This window comes from Budorcas taxicolor, chromosome 11, assembly GCF_023091745.1.
Source record: "Budorcas taxicolor isolate Tak-1 chromosome 11, Takin1.1, whole genome shotgun sequence".
NCBI lineage: Eukaryota > Metazoa > Chordata > Mammalia > Artiodactyla > Bovidae > Budorcas > Budorcas taxicolor.
Genome location: NC_068920.1, coordinates 62,960,319 through 62,973,160, shown reverse-complemented (window position 1 = coordinate 62,973,160; position 12,842 = coordinate 62,960,319). Strand labels below are relative to the sequence as shown.

General features: G+C 51.2%; 1 protein-coding gene across 1 annotated transcript in view; it reads left to right on the top strand.

The window, feature by feature from the left end:
- TMEM131 (transmembrane protein 131) overlaps positions 1-12,527 on the top strand; it is a 178,161-nt gene extending 165,634 nt beyond the window's left edge. Inside the window, exons 33-41 of the mRNA XM_052647523.1 lie at positions 435-562; positions 4,791-4,915; positions 5,106-5,255; positions 7,530-7,695; positions 8,357-8,478; positions 8,581-8,677; positions 9,435-9,532; positions 10,127-10,287; positions 11,482-12,527. Coding sequence (XP_052503483.1) covers positions 435-562; positions 4,791-4,915; positions 5,106-5,255; positions 7,530-7,695; positions 8,357-8,478; positions 8,581-8,677; positions 9,435-9,532; positions 10,127-10,287; positions 11,482-11,766 — 1,332 coding nt within the window. The 3' untranslated portion in view covers positions 11,767-12,527. The remainder of the gene's footprint in view (positions 1-434; positions 563-4,790; positions 4,916-5,105; positions 5,256-7,529; positions 7,696-8,356; positions 8,479-8,580; positions 8,678-9,434; positions 9,533-10,126; positions 10,288-11,481) is intronic.
- Positions 12,528-12,842: the final 315 nt, after the last annotated feature.

Here is a 12,842-nt window from a genome sequence, read left to right as displayed (position 1 = left end):
GCCTGTGCTGTCTGCTCCCCCTGGGGCCTCCTCCTGCACAGGATGAGGAACGTCAGCAGCAGTGTGTCACTTTCTCCTGCAGTCCTGCCTTAACTTTTCTTGTGAGAAGGGCAAGGTTTTGCTCCCCAGTGCTTAAAAACAAGCTGTCAATCTGTTGCTCCCGCTGCCGCCTCCTACTGTAGTCAGGATGTGCGTATAGTTCTAAGTGACATGCCTTATAATTCAGACCCAGTAACACATAATTATTCTAAATCAAAGGCTGGAAAATTGACAGAACCACAATTGAGAGCAATTTGAAGAAAGGAGCTTATCCTTTGTATACTTGTGATATACGTATCGTCCCCATCTTTGGTGTTGTGTCTCTGCCTTCAAATAGGACTATATCAGGCATTCTTAATCTTACTCAGCAATTAAGTATCCTTTTCTTTTTACAGGACACAGAAAAGCAAAAGGGAAAACAAGCCATGCCTGAAAAACAGGAAAACGAAATGTCTCAAGTGAAACAGAAGAGCAAAAAACTCTTAAATGTTAAGAAAGAAATCCCAGCAGATGTGAAACCCAGGTGAGAAAAGTGTATGATTCCAGAGAAGTGAGGTATAAGTAAGAGAAGTTACTGGGGAGAACTCGGTACCGGTTTTGTCTGCTTGATTGGCTTTTCTGGGGTTTTTTTCAGCAAAAGCTGTGTTCCTCTGGGTTTTTTCTGCTGTCCAGAGTTCACTGTCACTGGGGAGGGACAGGCACATGCTTCTGAGGTCAGACGTACAAAAGCCAGAGTTAAAACTTGTAAAAAAAAAAAAAAAAGAGGACCAGTGGTTAAAACATATGCTTCTACTGCGAGGGGCATGGGTTCAACCCCTGGTCAGGGAACTTAAGATCTCACATGCCACGTGGCTCAGCCAAAATAGGAGCGGGGTGGAGAGGAATGGAGGAGAAAAATACAGTTGGTGATTTGCTCCCAGGCAGAGAGCCATTTCACTTCTGCTCAGAAATGGACTTGATGTTCCAGCCGCAGGTATGAGCGTAATTTCTCTCATAGGAGCTCTGGGTCTGCTCACTCACCCAGGGCTGTCATGGGGATCTGGGCTCCAGGGCTGTAAAACTTGGAAAAATTCATTCTTAACCCGTGATTCCCAGGTGGCACTAGTGGTAAAGAACCTGCCTGCCAATGCAGGAGACGCAAGAGACATCAGGAAGATCCCCTGGAGAAGGGCATGGCAACCCACTCCAGTATTCTTGCCGGAAGAACTCCACGGACAATCTAAAGGGTCGCAAAGAGCCAGACGCAACTGAAGCAGCTTAACACATGGCAGATACATGCTTACCTTTAAAAAAAACAAAGTGCTCAGGGCAGATATCACCACCAGACAGTTGCCATGAAGTAGCTCCCGTCCAGTCCCCTGGGCCAGGGTCCTTGGGCCCCACAGGGAGGGCGCCCACAAAATGTTTCCCCAAGGAAATGAATGATTTGAACTATTGGGTTATTATTTCCTAAGGTTACTTCATACTTTGATTAAACTTTGGGTCTAATAAACTAATCCTGGTTTTAGAGCTGTTAACAAAGATGGCCATCTGCATGGAAGCCAGTATTGACCTTCTTCTCTGATAAGTGGACATCAACCCAGGAAGTGGGAGGGAATTATGTATAAATTAATAAAGGAAGACATGGTTTGTTGTCATCAGAACTGACCGTAGCTTTGCAGAAAGTCTGTTCTTACTCAGATTCTAGGAATAAAGCTTGAACTCTGCAAAAACACCAGTAAACTGGACTCTGTCCCTAGATGATACAGCTTAACTCGACAGGGCCAGCTTGTCCTGTAGAACCAGAAGCTAATCAGAAATTAGTGATTACTGCATAAAAATTTAACCTTGTCCCTGAATTTAAGAAGCAACACAGTACATGGCAATATTAGTAATGGAGTATTTATACTTAAAGTTACCCTTTTGTGCAAAATGTTAGTTGAGGTGGCCTAGCTACACAGTTTGTTGAAAACAATCTGACCTGGTTAGAAGCAGTGTCAAGTGGAATAATGGCTCATGCACTTGACTCTGCCCTGAGGGGAAATCAGCCTGAGACACTTTGATGCTAATACTCTGGCACCCCAAGACAGGAATAACAGCCCTAGCCAAGTGGCTAGAGATTATTCTTCTGGGCCTTTTTCAGGCTTAGTTGACTGATGATATGTTTCAGAGCGTTGTTGCTCAGTTGCTGAATCATGTCCGGCTCTGCGACCCCATGAGCTGCAACACGCCAGGCTTCCCTGTCCTCACTATGTGTTGAAAATAGAAAAATGCAAATTATGAAACACTCTAATTTTTACATATCCTGAGATCTTATGAGAATGGAATGTTGTGCTGTCATTGTTAGGATCATAAGTTTAAAAGCCCAGCTTCTGAGGATTATCTTAGTGAAACCAGTCCATAGGTGACTGTCCCCATAGGGACACCATTCATTCTCCTTGACACACAAGCTCAGTACATTTAAAACAGATTGTACAAATGCATGAATCCTCTCATCCTTCTTCCAGTGACTTCTGTTGTATCTGATCTTCTTAGGAAGTCAGTTGACTGTTAGCAGATTTGACTTTGAGGATTTGTGAGACTCCACTTGATGCCACAACTCTGCAGGGGGTATTGAGGGAGTTTGCTGGTATTCCCAGACCCAGAGCTGCCTACTCCCCAGCCCCCAGTCAGGAGGCAGAGTGAGAACTCACATTTTTTAAAAGATTTCATTGGTTTATTTGGCGGCACCAGGTCTTAGTTGCAGCATGTGGGATCTGGTTCCCTGACCAGGGATCAAACCCGGGCCCCCTGCATTGGAGCACAGGGTCTTAGCCACTGGATCACCAGGGGAATCTCAACTCATGTCCTCTTGATGTATGTAGTTAACAGAGATCATTACCAGAAGACAGTTTAACCAATAGGCTCTAAAGGGTCTTTTTAAATTCTCTTTGTCAATCATAAGTAGAAAGCCAGATTTATAAAACTGTAGCCTTAATAGTCTCACCCATAAACAGCGCATTTTTTCATGTCAGTTTGTTAGCCCACCTAAAATTCTACTCATTTGGGTGGACCGAGTCCTTTGGATTTTTGCCTTTATGCTAATTCCAAATGTAACAACAATTTATGATAGAAAATTTGTGAAACGAAAGAATGAAAAGAAAATGATTGTGACCAACTACCTTATATAACATTTATAGTATAAACACCTGTGTTAAAATTTGTTTATGAAATCATGCTTTATATACCACTCTTCTGTCTCTGCTTACCTTTTTGAAAGGAGGGGGGCGTGTGCTAGTGATGGACGCTGGGGTGCCATTGGAAAGTCTGAGCTGTCCTCACGTTTGCGGTCTGGTGTGAAGTAGCTTGGTGGACGGTGCCAGACCCAGAGCCCAGCAGAGATCTGCTACCCGCTAGGAGGGTGAACTCGGAGGGGTAGTGGAAGGAGGATGTGGCGCTTTAAGAACCTGAAGGGCGGGACTGTGAGGGAGTCGGGGGCAGAGTGCTGGGTCGAAGTGACACCCCTGGAGGCTAGGGCAGCAAGTGCACTAGGTGGGAAATGCCAGACACTGCCCACTTTAAGAACCTTTGCACTGATCAGTGAACTCTGTGAAGTTTTTTTAGTGGAAAGCCAGCTGTCAGCTCAGCCTTGAACCGACAGCTTTGTGGCCGTCACCAGAGCCCACTGATGATTTGTAGAGTAATTCTTGTAAGGGGCCACTGGGTTCCCTCAGCTGAAAGGCGTCCTTCTGTTGGGCCACATCAGTCTAGCTCCTGTCAACAGAGAGGCCTCCATGATCTTGCTGGGCAGCACAGAGGCAACTTTGTGGAGAAGGGTTTTATGGTTCATGGTTTCCATTGTTCACCATACTGCCTTATGTGGGCCGTCTCCCCAGGTCATTTCTCCTAAAGATCACTTCTCTCTCAGCAGACTTCAGTGTTTTCTTCATCGGGCTGTGGAAACTTAAAAATAGCCCTTAAAACTTAAAGTTGTCTCCCGTTTTACCTTGCTGACAGGAAGTTCAGAGCCAATTAACTGTCCTATTTATACGTGTTTATTATGTTAAGCTTACCTCTTAATATTTTAGAAGTAATATACTCTAAATAGATCAGTGAAAATAATATTTAAGTTTTGGCCTAAGATGAACCCTGAGTTCAAGAATAGAGAATATTTATCCTACCCACTCGGCCTAGACCTTAGGCAAATAAGAGAGTCCTGCCGCCCTGCCATGGGCTTTGGGGAATTTGTAGGTCACCCAGGAACTAGGCCTGGTGAACTTAGCCCTGGCTCACTGCATGGGGTCCATGGGAAAGTGGGTTCAGAATTTGGAGTCACGGAGCCTTTGACAGCTCTAAGTCTGAGACCTTTCAGAGTCTCCATATTCAAGAGTCCTGCAGGCAGTCCATACACTGGGTGAGGAGGCTTCAGGTGGGGTGAGACTCGCTCACGAGCAGAATGACTGCAGTTAGCAGCTCCTACAAGGCTAGTTTGTACAAACAGCTTCCTACACCTTATCTGAGGTAGGTGCTCCGACCCGTTACAGATTATTAAATAATGGACCTCAGTTCCCTGTCTGTTGTCAGAATAGCAGAGGATAAATCTGTCCATGTCTTCTGAGCTGTATTAGAAGTGCTTGGAAGGCGGCCAGCCCTCAGGACAGTGGGTGGATAATGCATCAGGAGGCCAAATGAGTCAAAGAAGCTGTTGAAATTGTAGCCGGATCAGTGACTTCTCCTCTCAGCTCTGAAACAAAGCGTTGTGTTTGAATGTCCCATCCGTGGTTGTCTTTCAGTTCTTTAGAGCTACCGTATACTGCCCCCTTGGAAAGCAAACAGCGCCGAAATCTCCCAACCAAGATTCCTCTTCCAACTACATTGACCAGTGGATCCAAACCACGAAACTCCCAGAAAACAAAAGGTATTTTCCTTTCTCATCGTACAGGTGGTCTAACGATTCGTTGTATTAGTAGTAGTTGGTTGTGAGTTCACAGTATTCAGAAGTCGTCAGGCATAGATGGATTCTTGTTCTCATCAGAACATTTTTTGAAATTGGCCCGAAAGAAAGGGATGGTCCTCCGTCATGGCTTTCTTTTCTGAATTCTGGACAGGTACAAGTAAGTTAGTGGAGAGCAGGCCACCTGCCCTCGCAAAGTTTCTCCCAAACAGTCAAGAACTAGGCAACACCAGCAGCTCAGAAGGTGAAAAAGACTCTCCACCGCCAGAGTGGGATTCCGTGCCTGTTCACAAGCCCGGCAGCTGTAAGTACAGTGCTCCCCACACCCACAGCGCGTCCAGGTCTGGGCGGGAACACTGCAGGGAGACCAACAAAGGAGACCCAGGGTCTGTGTGCTGCAGCCGGTTCGTAGCAGCCAGCAGACACATTGGTAAAGGGCCTGCGAGTAGTTAAGTGTGATCGGCCATAGAGTAAGTGTTCGTAGCAGAGCAGTCAGGCAGTTCAGGGAGCTGCTTCACCACCCCCGTGCTTCCCTCTGCACGACACGGAAAGTTCCAGTAGAGCAGTGAACCATCCCGAGAAGGGCTGGGCATCCCGGCACCTGGTTACTTTCTCGTATGTTTACAGCGTAACCCCTTGTGTAAGAATTCGCTTTGTTCCCAGTTTACCACATCTTCTCCGAAGACAGCCTGTGTGAAGGCGTTAGTTTTCTCACCAGCTTCCTGACCTTGTTCCCCGGGTCTGGCCTGCAGGAAGTCGTGGCAGGAGCACTGTCTCCTGGAATAGGGTGGAAGCCCTCAAGCTCTAGATATATAGGACCTGGAAGAGGAGAGACCAGCACAGCCAGGGCCTGGGGGCAGGGCACTGGTGATCAGTCCTGTAAAGCTGATCTGTCTGCACTCAGCCACCGTATCAGAGTGCCTCCATTGGGCCCATGTGCAAAGGGAAAATCAGGGGTGAGTACCAGGTTTGAGGTCACAGGGGTTTAGAGAAGAGGGGTGATTGGAGGCCAGTGAGTTGAATGAGGGCAAAGAACTTGGGTGAGGTAGGCGTTGAGCACAAGCCTGTGTAAATACGCCCTGGAGAGAGACATTCCCTGGGTTAAAACCTGCAGCCCCATATTTGCTATGAAACTTTCTGGAGCCTTTTTAGTACTTTCTTCTTCTTGCCTGAGATGAGGGAGAGAGTCCGAAATCCCTGGTCATTCAAGAAATGAGTTGAACAAGTCTCTGGGTCATCCCAGGGTCCAGGCTGCTGTTTTCAGGCCCTTAGATCCCCTCCGAGGTTTCAACAGGACACTGGTGCTCGGATTGTACCCTGTGATGGGGGCCGTTTCCCCACAGAGGAAGTTGCGTTTCAGTGTAGGGAGTAAACTCCGTGTTCCCAGGGTGCCGTTTCACTGGGCAGTGTGAAGCCCAGCGAAGCCTGGGGGTGTTCTGCAGGGAGGCGATGTGCGTGTCAGGTCAGCAGACGTTCAGGCAGGCGAGGAGCGGAGATTCTTCCAGCGAGCAAGGGTGAGGGAACAGGTGGAAACGGTGGGTGAATAGGGGCCGGCCCCATGGCGGAAGCGTGGGGAGAGCTTTTGGGGCAGGTGCACAGCTGAAGATGGGAAAACTAACTCGGGCTTTGAAGAGGGGGGGCCTGGACACAGCCAGGATCACGTGAGCTCACCTGGGCCCCAGTCCCTTGCCTGTTGGGAGAGGCACGCAATGCTGGAAGGAAGGGGAACCACCCACAGAGCCAGCTTGAATCTGAAAGTGAGGGGTACAGGCCCTACCGGGTGGGCAGAGAGCAGAGCAGCCCGTCCTTGCTCTGCAGGCTCAAAAGGCCGGCCAGAGGGACCGGAGGAGCAACACACTGAGCTGGGCAAAGCCTCCCGGGCTGGGGGAGGAGACTAGTGGCATGCTCCCGGGCTGGGGGAGGAGACTAGTGGCATGCTAAGCCGGGGGTCGTGCCAGGGCAGGTGGGTGAGTAGGGTCCCCCAGAGACGGAGCCTGTGGAGGCCAAGCCCTCTCCTCGCACCTCGTGCCACAGCACCAGGGCACACATGACGGATGTGCAGGGTGGCACTTGTTCCTGATAAGTTATGTGTTTCCATTGAGTGAGTGCAGAATCTATCTTATTTTCTGTTTTAAATTTTTGAAACAGCTGTGCTTTAAAGGGCAGCAGGAATAGAGTATCCTTGTAAAACAGGGACCAGGCAGGCCCACAGAGCACAAGGGTCCCCCTGGGGGAGCTGGGGTGCTCCCAGCCCCACACCTGTGAGGTTGGGACCTGTGTGGTAGTCCAGGGTCTTCAGGTCCAGGCAGAGACTCCACCTGCCCGTCCCTGAGGACGGGGGAAGCTTCCTGCCAGTCTGAGGAGGGAGGGGACCTCACCCCCCAGGAAGGGCCTGCAGAGCTGGGTCACGTTGGGGATTCCGCAAAAGGCAGAGAAACAACACATGTGAAGGCTGTAGGTTTTTTCTTGGGAGAAGCACTTCCGTTACTGTCTTTAATGTTAGAATATCAAAAGCAACTATTTTTTAAGACTAAAAATCCAAATGTCACAATTGAGACTTTTTAATTTTAATTTGCAGCTACAGATAGTCTTTATAAACTCTCTCTGCAAACCCTCAACGCAGACATCTTCCTGAAACAACGCCAGACCTCGCCGCCGCCCGCCTCCCCCTCACCGCCCGCCGCACCCTGCCCGTTCACGTCCCGGGGCAGCTACAGCAGCATCGTCCATGGCAGCCCGGGCAGGTGGGCTCGCAGCCCCTCCCGCGCCGAGCTGGGACCGGTCGGGGGGACCCTCAGAGGCTGCAGACGGCCATCCTGCCCTGTGCAGGCTCAGCCCCGCTCCCCAACCCTCACCTCAGGGTGGCCCCGTAGAGTCACGGTCTGGTGCAGGAGCCAGAAAGCACATCCTTCCTGAATGAAGTCCCACAAGCTGTGCTGAGAGTCGAGGAAGCAGGTTTATGGGCCGTTTGCTCTGAGCCTGTGGCGGGTGAAGGTCGCAGTGACAGGGCAGGGCCTGCAAGAGCCGAGCACACGGGAGGCACAGCCCGACTGTTAGTGAGGCCGTGACCTGGACAGGGGTGCGGCTCACAGACTGAGGGCCTGCGCTGCTCCCCGCCCTGCGTCCTCCCGGCCGGGCTCCTCACCCGCGCCCGGCACAGGGACACGGCAGCGGTGGTCGGCCCCTCCTGCCTGGCGGCCCGCTCCTTGTTCCCTGCAGAAGGGGCTGCCCCGCCTCTTTTCCTTCCCTTCTCCCCACAGCCCTGACTTTCCACCTGACCGCAGAGTCTCGGGCCTGGGCACCCCCAGCCCTGCTGGAGCCCCAGCCCCTGGGCCACGAGTCTCCGGGGCCAAGGGGGTAGTGCCAGCAGGACTGAGGGGCTCTCGCCTTGCTTCTTCCCTCCAGCGACTCTAAAGCAAAGCAGCCAAGCGGGAGCAAACACAAACTGACAAAAGCCGCTTCTCTCCCGGGCAAGAATGGCAACCCCACTTTCGCCGCGGTCACGGCTGGGTATGACAAGAGCCCAGGTGAGTGGCTTGGCACCAGAGACCAGGCACCCCTGGGCCTTGGGCCTGGGCACATATCTGTGGCCCGGCTGCCTCCCGCTGACTCGGAGCCCGTTATTACAGGTGGGAACGGCTTTGCCAAAGTCTCTTCAAGCAAAACAGATTTCTCTAGCAGCCTTGGCATTTCACACACTCCTGTTGACAGCGATGGCTCAGACAGGTATGGCGGCCCGTCGCAGTCGGGGTGGAGGCAGGCGGGCTTCTCAGGCCAGGTGCGTGTGCCCTGAGGCCCCTAGATGACAAGCAGATGTTTGGTGGGGGTCTCTGCTCCCTCCTGGGCCCCCTGACAGGGGAGGAGGCGCCCGCAACACAGCCCCCGCGGAGGGGGGCAGGTGTGTGACCGCCTTCTGAGTCTCTTCTCGTCCCTCTCCGTTATCACAGTCGTTGTGGAAAGGCTGTGACCTCACCGTGAGAAACAGGAACCAGGCTGTCTGTGAGAGGGAGGGCACGGAGCAGACCCCCGGCAGTCATTGCGCACTGCTGCTCTTGGAGCGGAGCAGCCACGGGGGCCTGGTGGCATGCAGGCGCTGCCCTGGTTCACTTTCCTGGATAGAACTCCCGCAGTGAAATAATAAAAACTTCACGTAGACGCCCAGTTTTACCTGCTTGATACTAACAAGAAAACGAATCCTAGATTTGAAAGTTTAATAAATCTTCCATCGCTAAAAGGTAAACAAGGAAGAAATACCTCTTTTCTCCACAGAATACTTGCTCTGAGCCAGGCTCCCAGCCTGTGACAGAGTGGCCTGAGCTCTGGACCCTCCGTGGCATGGAGCGGCCTGCAGTTCTCCCTGTTGTCTGTAACATGCGAGCGCCCGCTGAAGCAGGGCCTGCCGTGTGTGCAGCTGTGAGCGATGGATTTGTCTCCGTGGACCATCACATTCTTGTGTGTTGTGTTTTTCTCTCCCAACATTCAGCTCAGGTCTGTGGAGCCCCGTGAGCAACCCCAGCAGCCCTGACTTCACACCCCTCAACTCGTTCTCAGCCTTTGGGAATTCTTTTAACCTAACTGGTGGTGAGTGTTTAAACCCTGGACCATGACTAATGAGCCATGGACAGATGGAGGGAGGAGACTGTGGTGGCCGTCTGGTGGACGTGTTTGAAAGATGCGTTTCTCGCGCGCGCTGTCAGGCAGCCGTGGGCGTGGCCGTGGGGCTGACTCCAGGAGGTGGGTGTGTCTCTGCTGCCCTGTCCTGGACGGGCCCCTCCCCACACCCCAGCCTGAAGGTGCAGTGGGTCTGTTCCATGCAGTGGAGGTCCCCACTGGCTTATGGTCTGCAGAACTGACTTAAGAGCTTCAAGAAAGTTCTGTGTCCAAGAGGTGGCTCCTGGCTATGCTGGAGCTCCTTATTTTTCTTGCTGTTGAGAATTAGAGGCAGTGATGGGTTTCCCATTAGCTGTGATGGTGTTTGCACATGACGGTCCAGTAAAAGACGTGGGTGAGGTTCTGAGGTCATGGGCAGGGGTCTGGGGTGCCCCACCCCCACCCCACCGTGAGTGGTGGGGGCTGCTGGAGTGGGTGCGATGTAGACCCCTGAGAGGACACCCGACCTGCCCTGGGAGCATGGCCGGATCCAGCGCACACTTGCCTTTGCTTCCTCACTTCCAGAAGTGTTCAGCAAGCTCGGGTTATCGCGATCGTGCAATCAGGCCTCGCAGAGGAGCTGGAATGAGCTGAGCAGCGGCCCCTCCTACCTCTGGGACTCGCCAGCCACAGAGCCCAGCCCTTCCTGGCCAGCCAGTTCCGGCTCCCCGACCCACACGGCCACAGTGAGTCCTGGGCTTGCTCGGCCTGCCTGCTCAGGCAGCATCAAAGCTGCCGCTGTCCCTGGGGTGATGCTGACAGATAAACGGTAACAGCAGCGTGAAGGCGCGGGCACGCTCCCCCTGTCCACTGCTGTGTCCTCATTTCTGCCAAAGTGACCGTCAGTTCTCTTCAGAACCGAGATGGTCCAGAAGTTACAGGAGGAAGGCTGAAACGCTGAGGCTTAATCTCTGAATTCTCTCATTTCAGCCTCTCCCAACCTGTAAGTTAGACTGCAGGGTGACTGGGGGCCCATCTCGGGTCCCGCCACCTCCAGGTCAGACGGTGCCTGAGCATGGCACATACTGGGTCCTGAGAGGCCCATGGCTCGAGCTATTTCTAGGTGCGTCTGTTTATTTCTCAGCTAAATGGTTCTGCAAAGGTCATGCGCCACAAAAAATAAATGATTCCTGGTTTCAGCTTTGACAAAATCATGACAGAAAAATAGGATCCCATTGTGATTACTTCTTCATCCTCAGGAAAACTCAATTAGATGTACAAGGTTTAACCAGTAGGTATCTTAACTCCCCCAGTTGCAAAGTTTGTCTTCACTCGTAACCATTCTGGCTTCGGTTTTACAAGCATCTTAATCATTCTTTTAAAATGGGTAGAACTCTCTGAGACCTTGCAGGCCATTATTGATGCGTCTTCCCTGGTGGCTCAGAGGGCAAAAGAATCCGCCTGCAGTGCAGGAGACTTGGGTTCTGTCCCTGGGTCGGGAAGATCCCCTGGAGGAGGAAATGGCAACCCCCTTCAGTATTCTTGCCTGGAGAATCCACAGGCAGAGGAGCCTAGCCAGCTCCAGTCCATGGGATCATAAAAGAGTCTAAGCAGCTAACACTGTCGCTTTCTTTTCATTGCTGGTGCAGCCTGTCCAGCTCCTCCATGTGGTGCAAAGGTGGCGGGGCGGCTCACAGCCCCGTAAACTTCACCTTCCGAAACGGGCAGGCTGCACTCAGCCCTCCGGCTGTGGTGGGCGCCCCTTTAGAATTTCAGAACCATCTGCTCGGGCGCTGAGGTGGCTGTGTGCATGGAGCATTCATTTAGAGTGAACAGTGAGGGGGGCCTGTGTTCTAGCCCGTCTTTAGCGTTACCTTCACCGCTTTGCCATCTGCCCCCTTCACGTCTGATGCTCAGCGTCGTCTGTTTTGTCTCGTCAGCCCATCCTTGGCAGCACCAGCAGCCTGTGGTCGTCCACTCCGTTCAGCAGCTCCATCTGGTCCAGCAGCCTGCACAGCACCCTGCCCTTCACCAGCCCCACCAGCGCGTTGCCGGGCATCAGCCTCATGGGCCCCGAGAGCACCCCGGCAGCTCACACGTCCTCTGCCGCCAGCCCCACCGACGACCTGGGCCAGACCTACAACCCCTGGCGGATATGGAGCCCCACCATCGGACGGAGGAGCTCAGACCCCTGGTCGAATTCGCACTTCCCTCACGAGAATTGAAATTAGGCAAAAAAAGAAAAATAAAACAGTGGTGGCCCCGGTCTAGACCATGATGTGCCCATTTCCAAGACATCTCGAAGGCTCTCCCCGCTGTTGCTGCCACTCCCCCCCTCCTCATCTCTGCAGGGCAGGCTTACACCACTCGCTTCTTTCAGATCTTTCTTGCAATTATGGTAATACGAGATTTGCTGTTGTGCTTTTAGAGAAAAGCCTGGACTCAGCCACAAACTCCAGTAAGACCTGTACATCTGAAAACCTTACCTGTTATCAGCTGTCCACCACCTGTCTTCCTCCCACCTTATCTATCTGTGTGAACACCAATTTGATATTACAGCTAAGGGGACAACTCAAGTTGATTTCAGAAGTCCTGGCATGTGACAGTTTTATTAAATTACCAAGGTTGGTTTTTTAATAATTTCACAATATTATATGCCAAGATCTAATTTTAAAAATGTATGAGGACTTTGTGCTGAAAAATACAGAGTATTTTTTTAAAATAAGGCTGTCTCGGTTTAAAAGCAGATTACAGAAATGTTAAGTCAACTTTAAGAACAGTGAATGAATGTTAAAACATTCGGCTGAGACCATCTGCATTTTCTGTGCTGTTTGTACTTGAGGTATGTAACCTTTGTATACCTGAATTTATTTTCAAGATGAACTGAAGTGCACATCGCCAAGTCTTGAGATACAAGATTGAAGGTGTATTTCTTAAAAATACAACTTTATGTTGTACTTTGAAATAAATGATGCTTTTTTCAAAAGCCTTGAATTTGTTGTGTGTCTTTTTTTTTTAAACACAGAATATGCATATGTTGGCGCTGTCTCACCCGAAAGTCAGTCATGCTATCAGCGACTCATTCCGTGGAGTTGGACTTACTGTGGCTGGAAGCTCTGTGGCCTAATTAAATTCTGAGTATTTCCATAGTATTCCCTCAAGGCCCTTGAGAGGAAAAAAGCTCACACATCTAAAAAGAAGTGTTCGACCCTTTTCCAGTTTTCATATTCCCACAGCTCCTCCAGGTGGTGCCTGTAAAGACCACACAGTTACCGGGCAAGTTCCACAGGCCGTAACACAT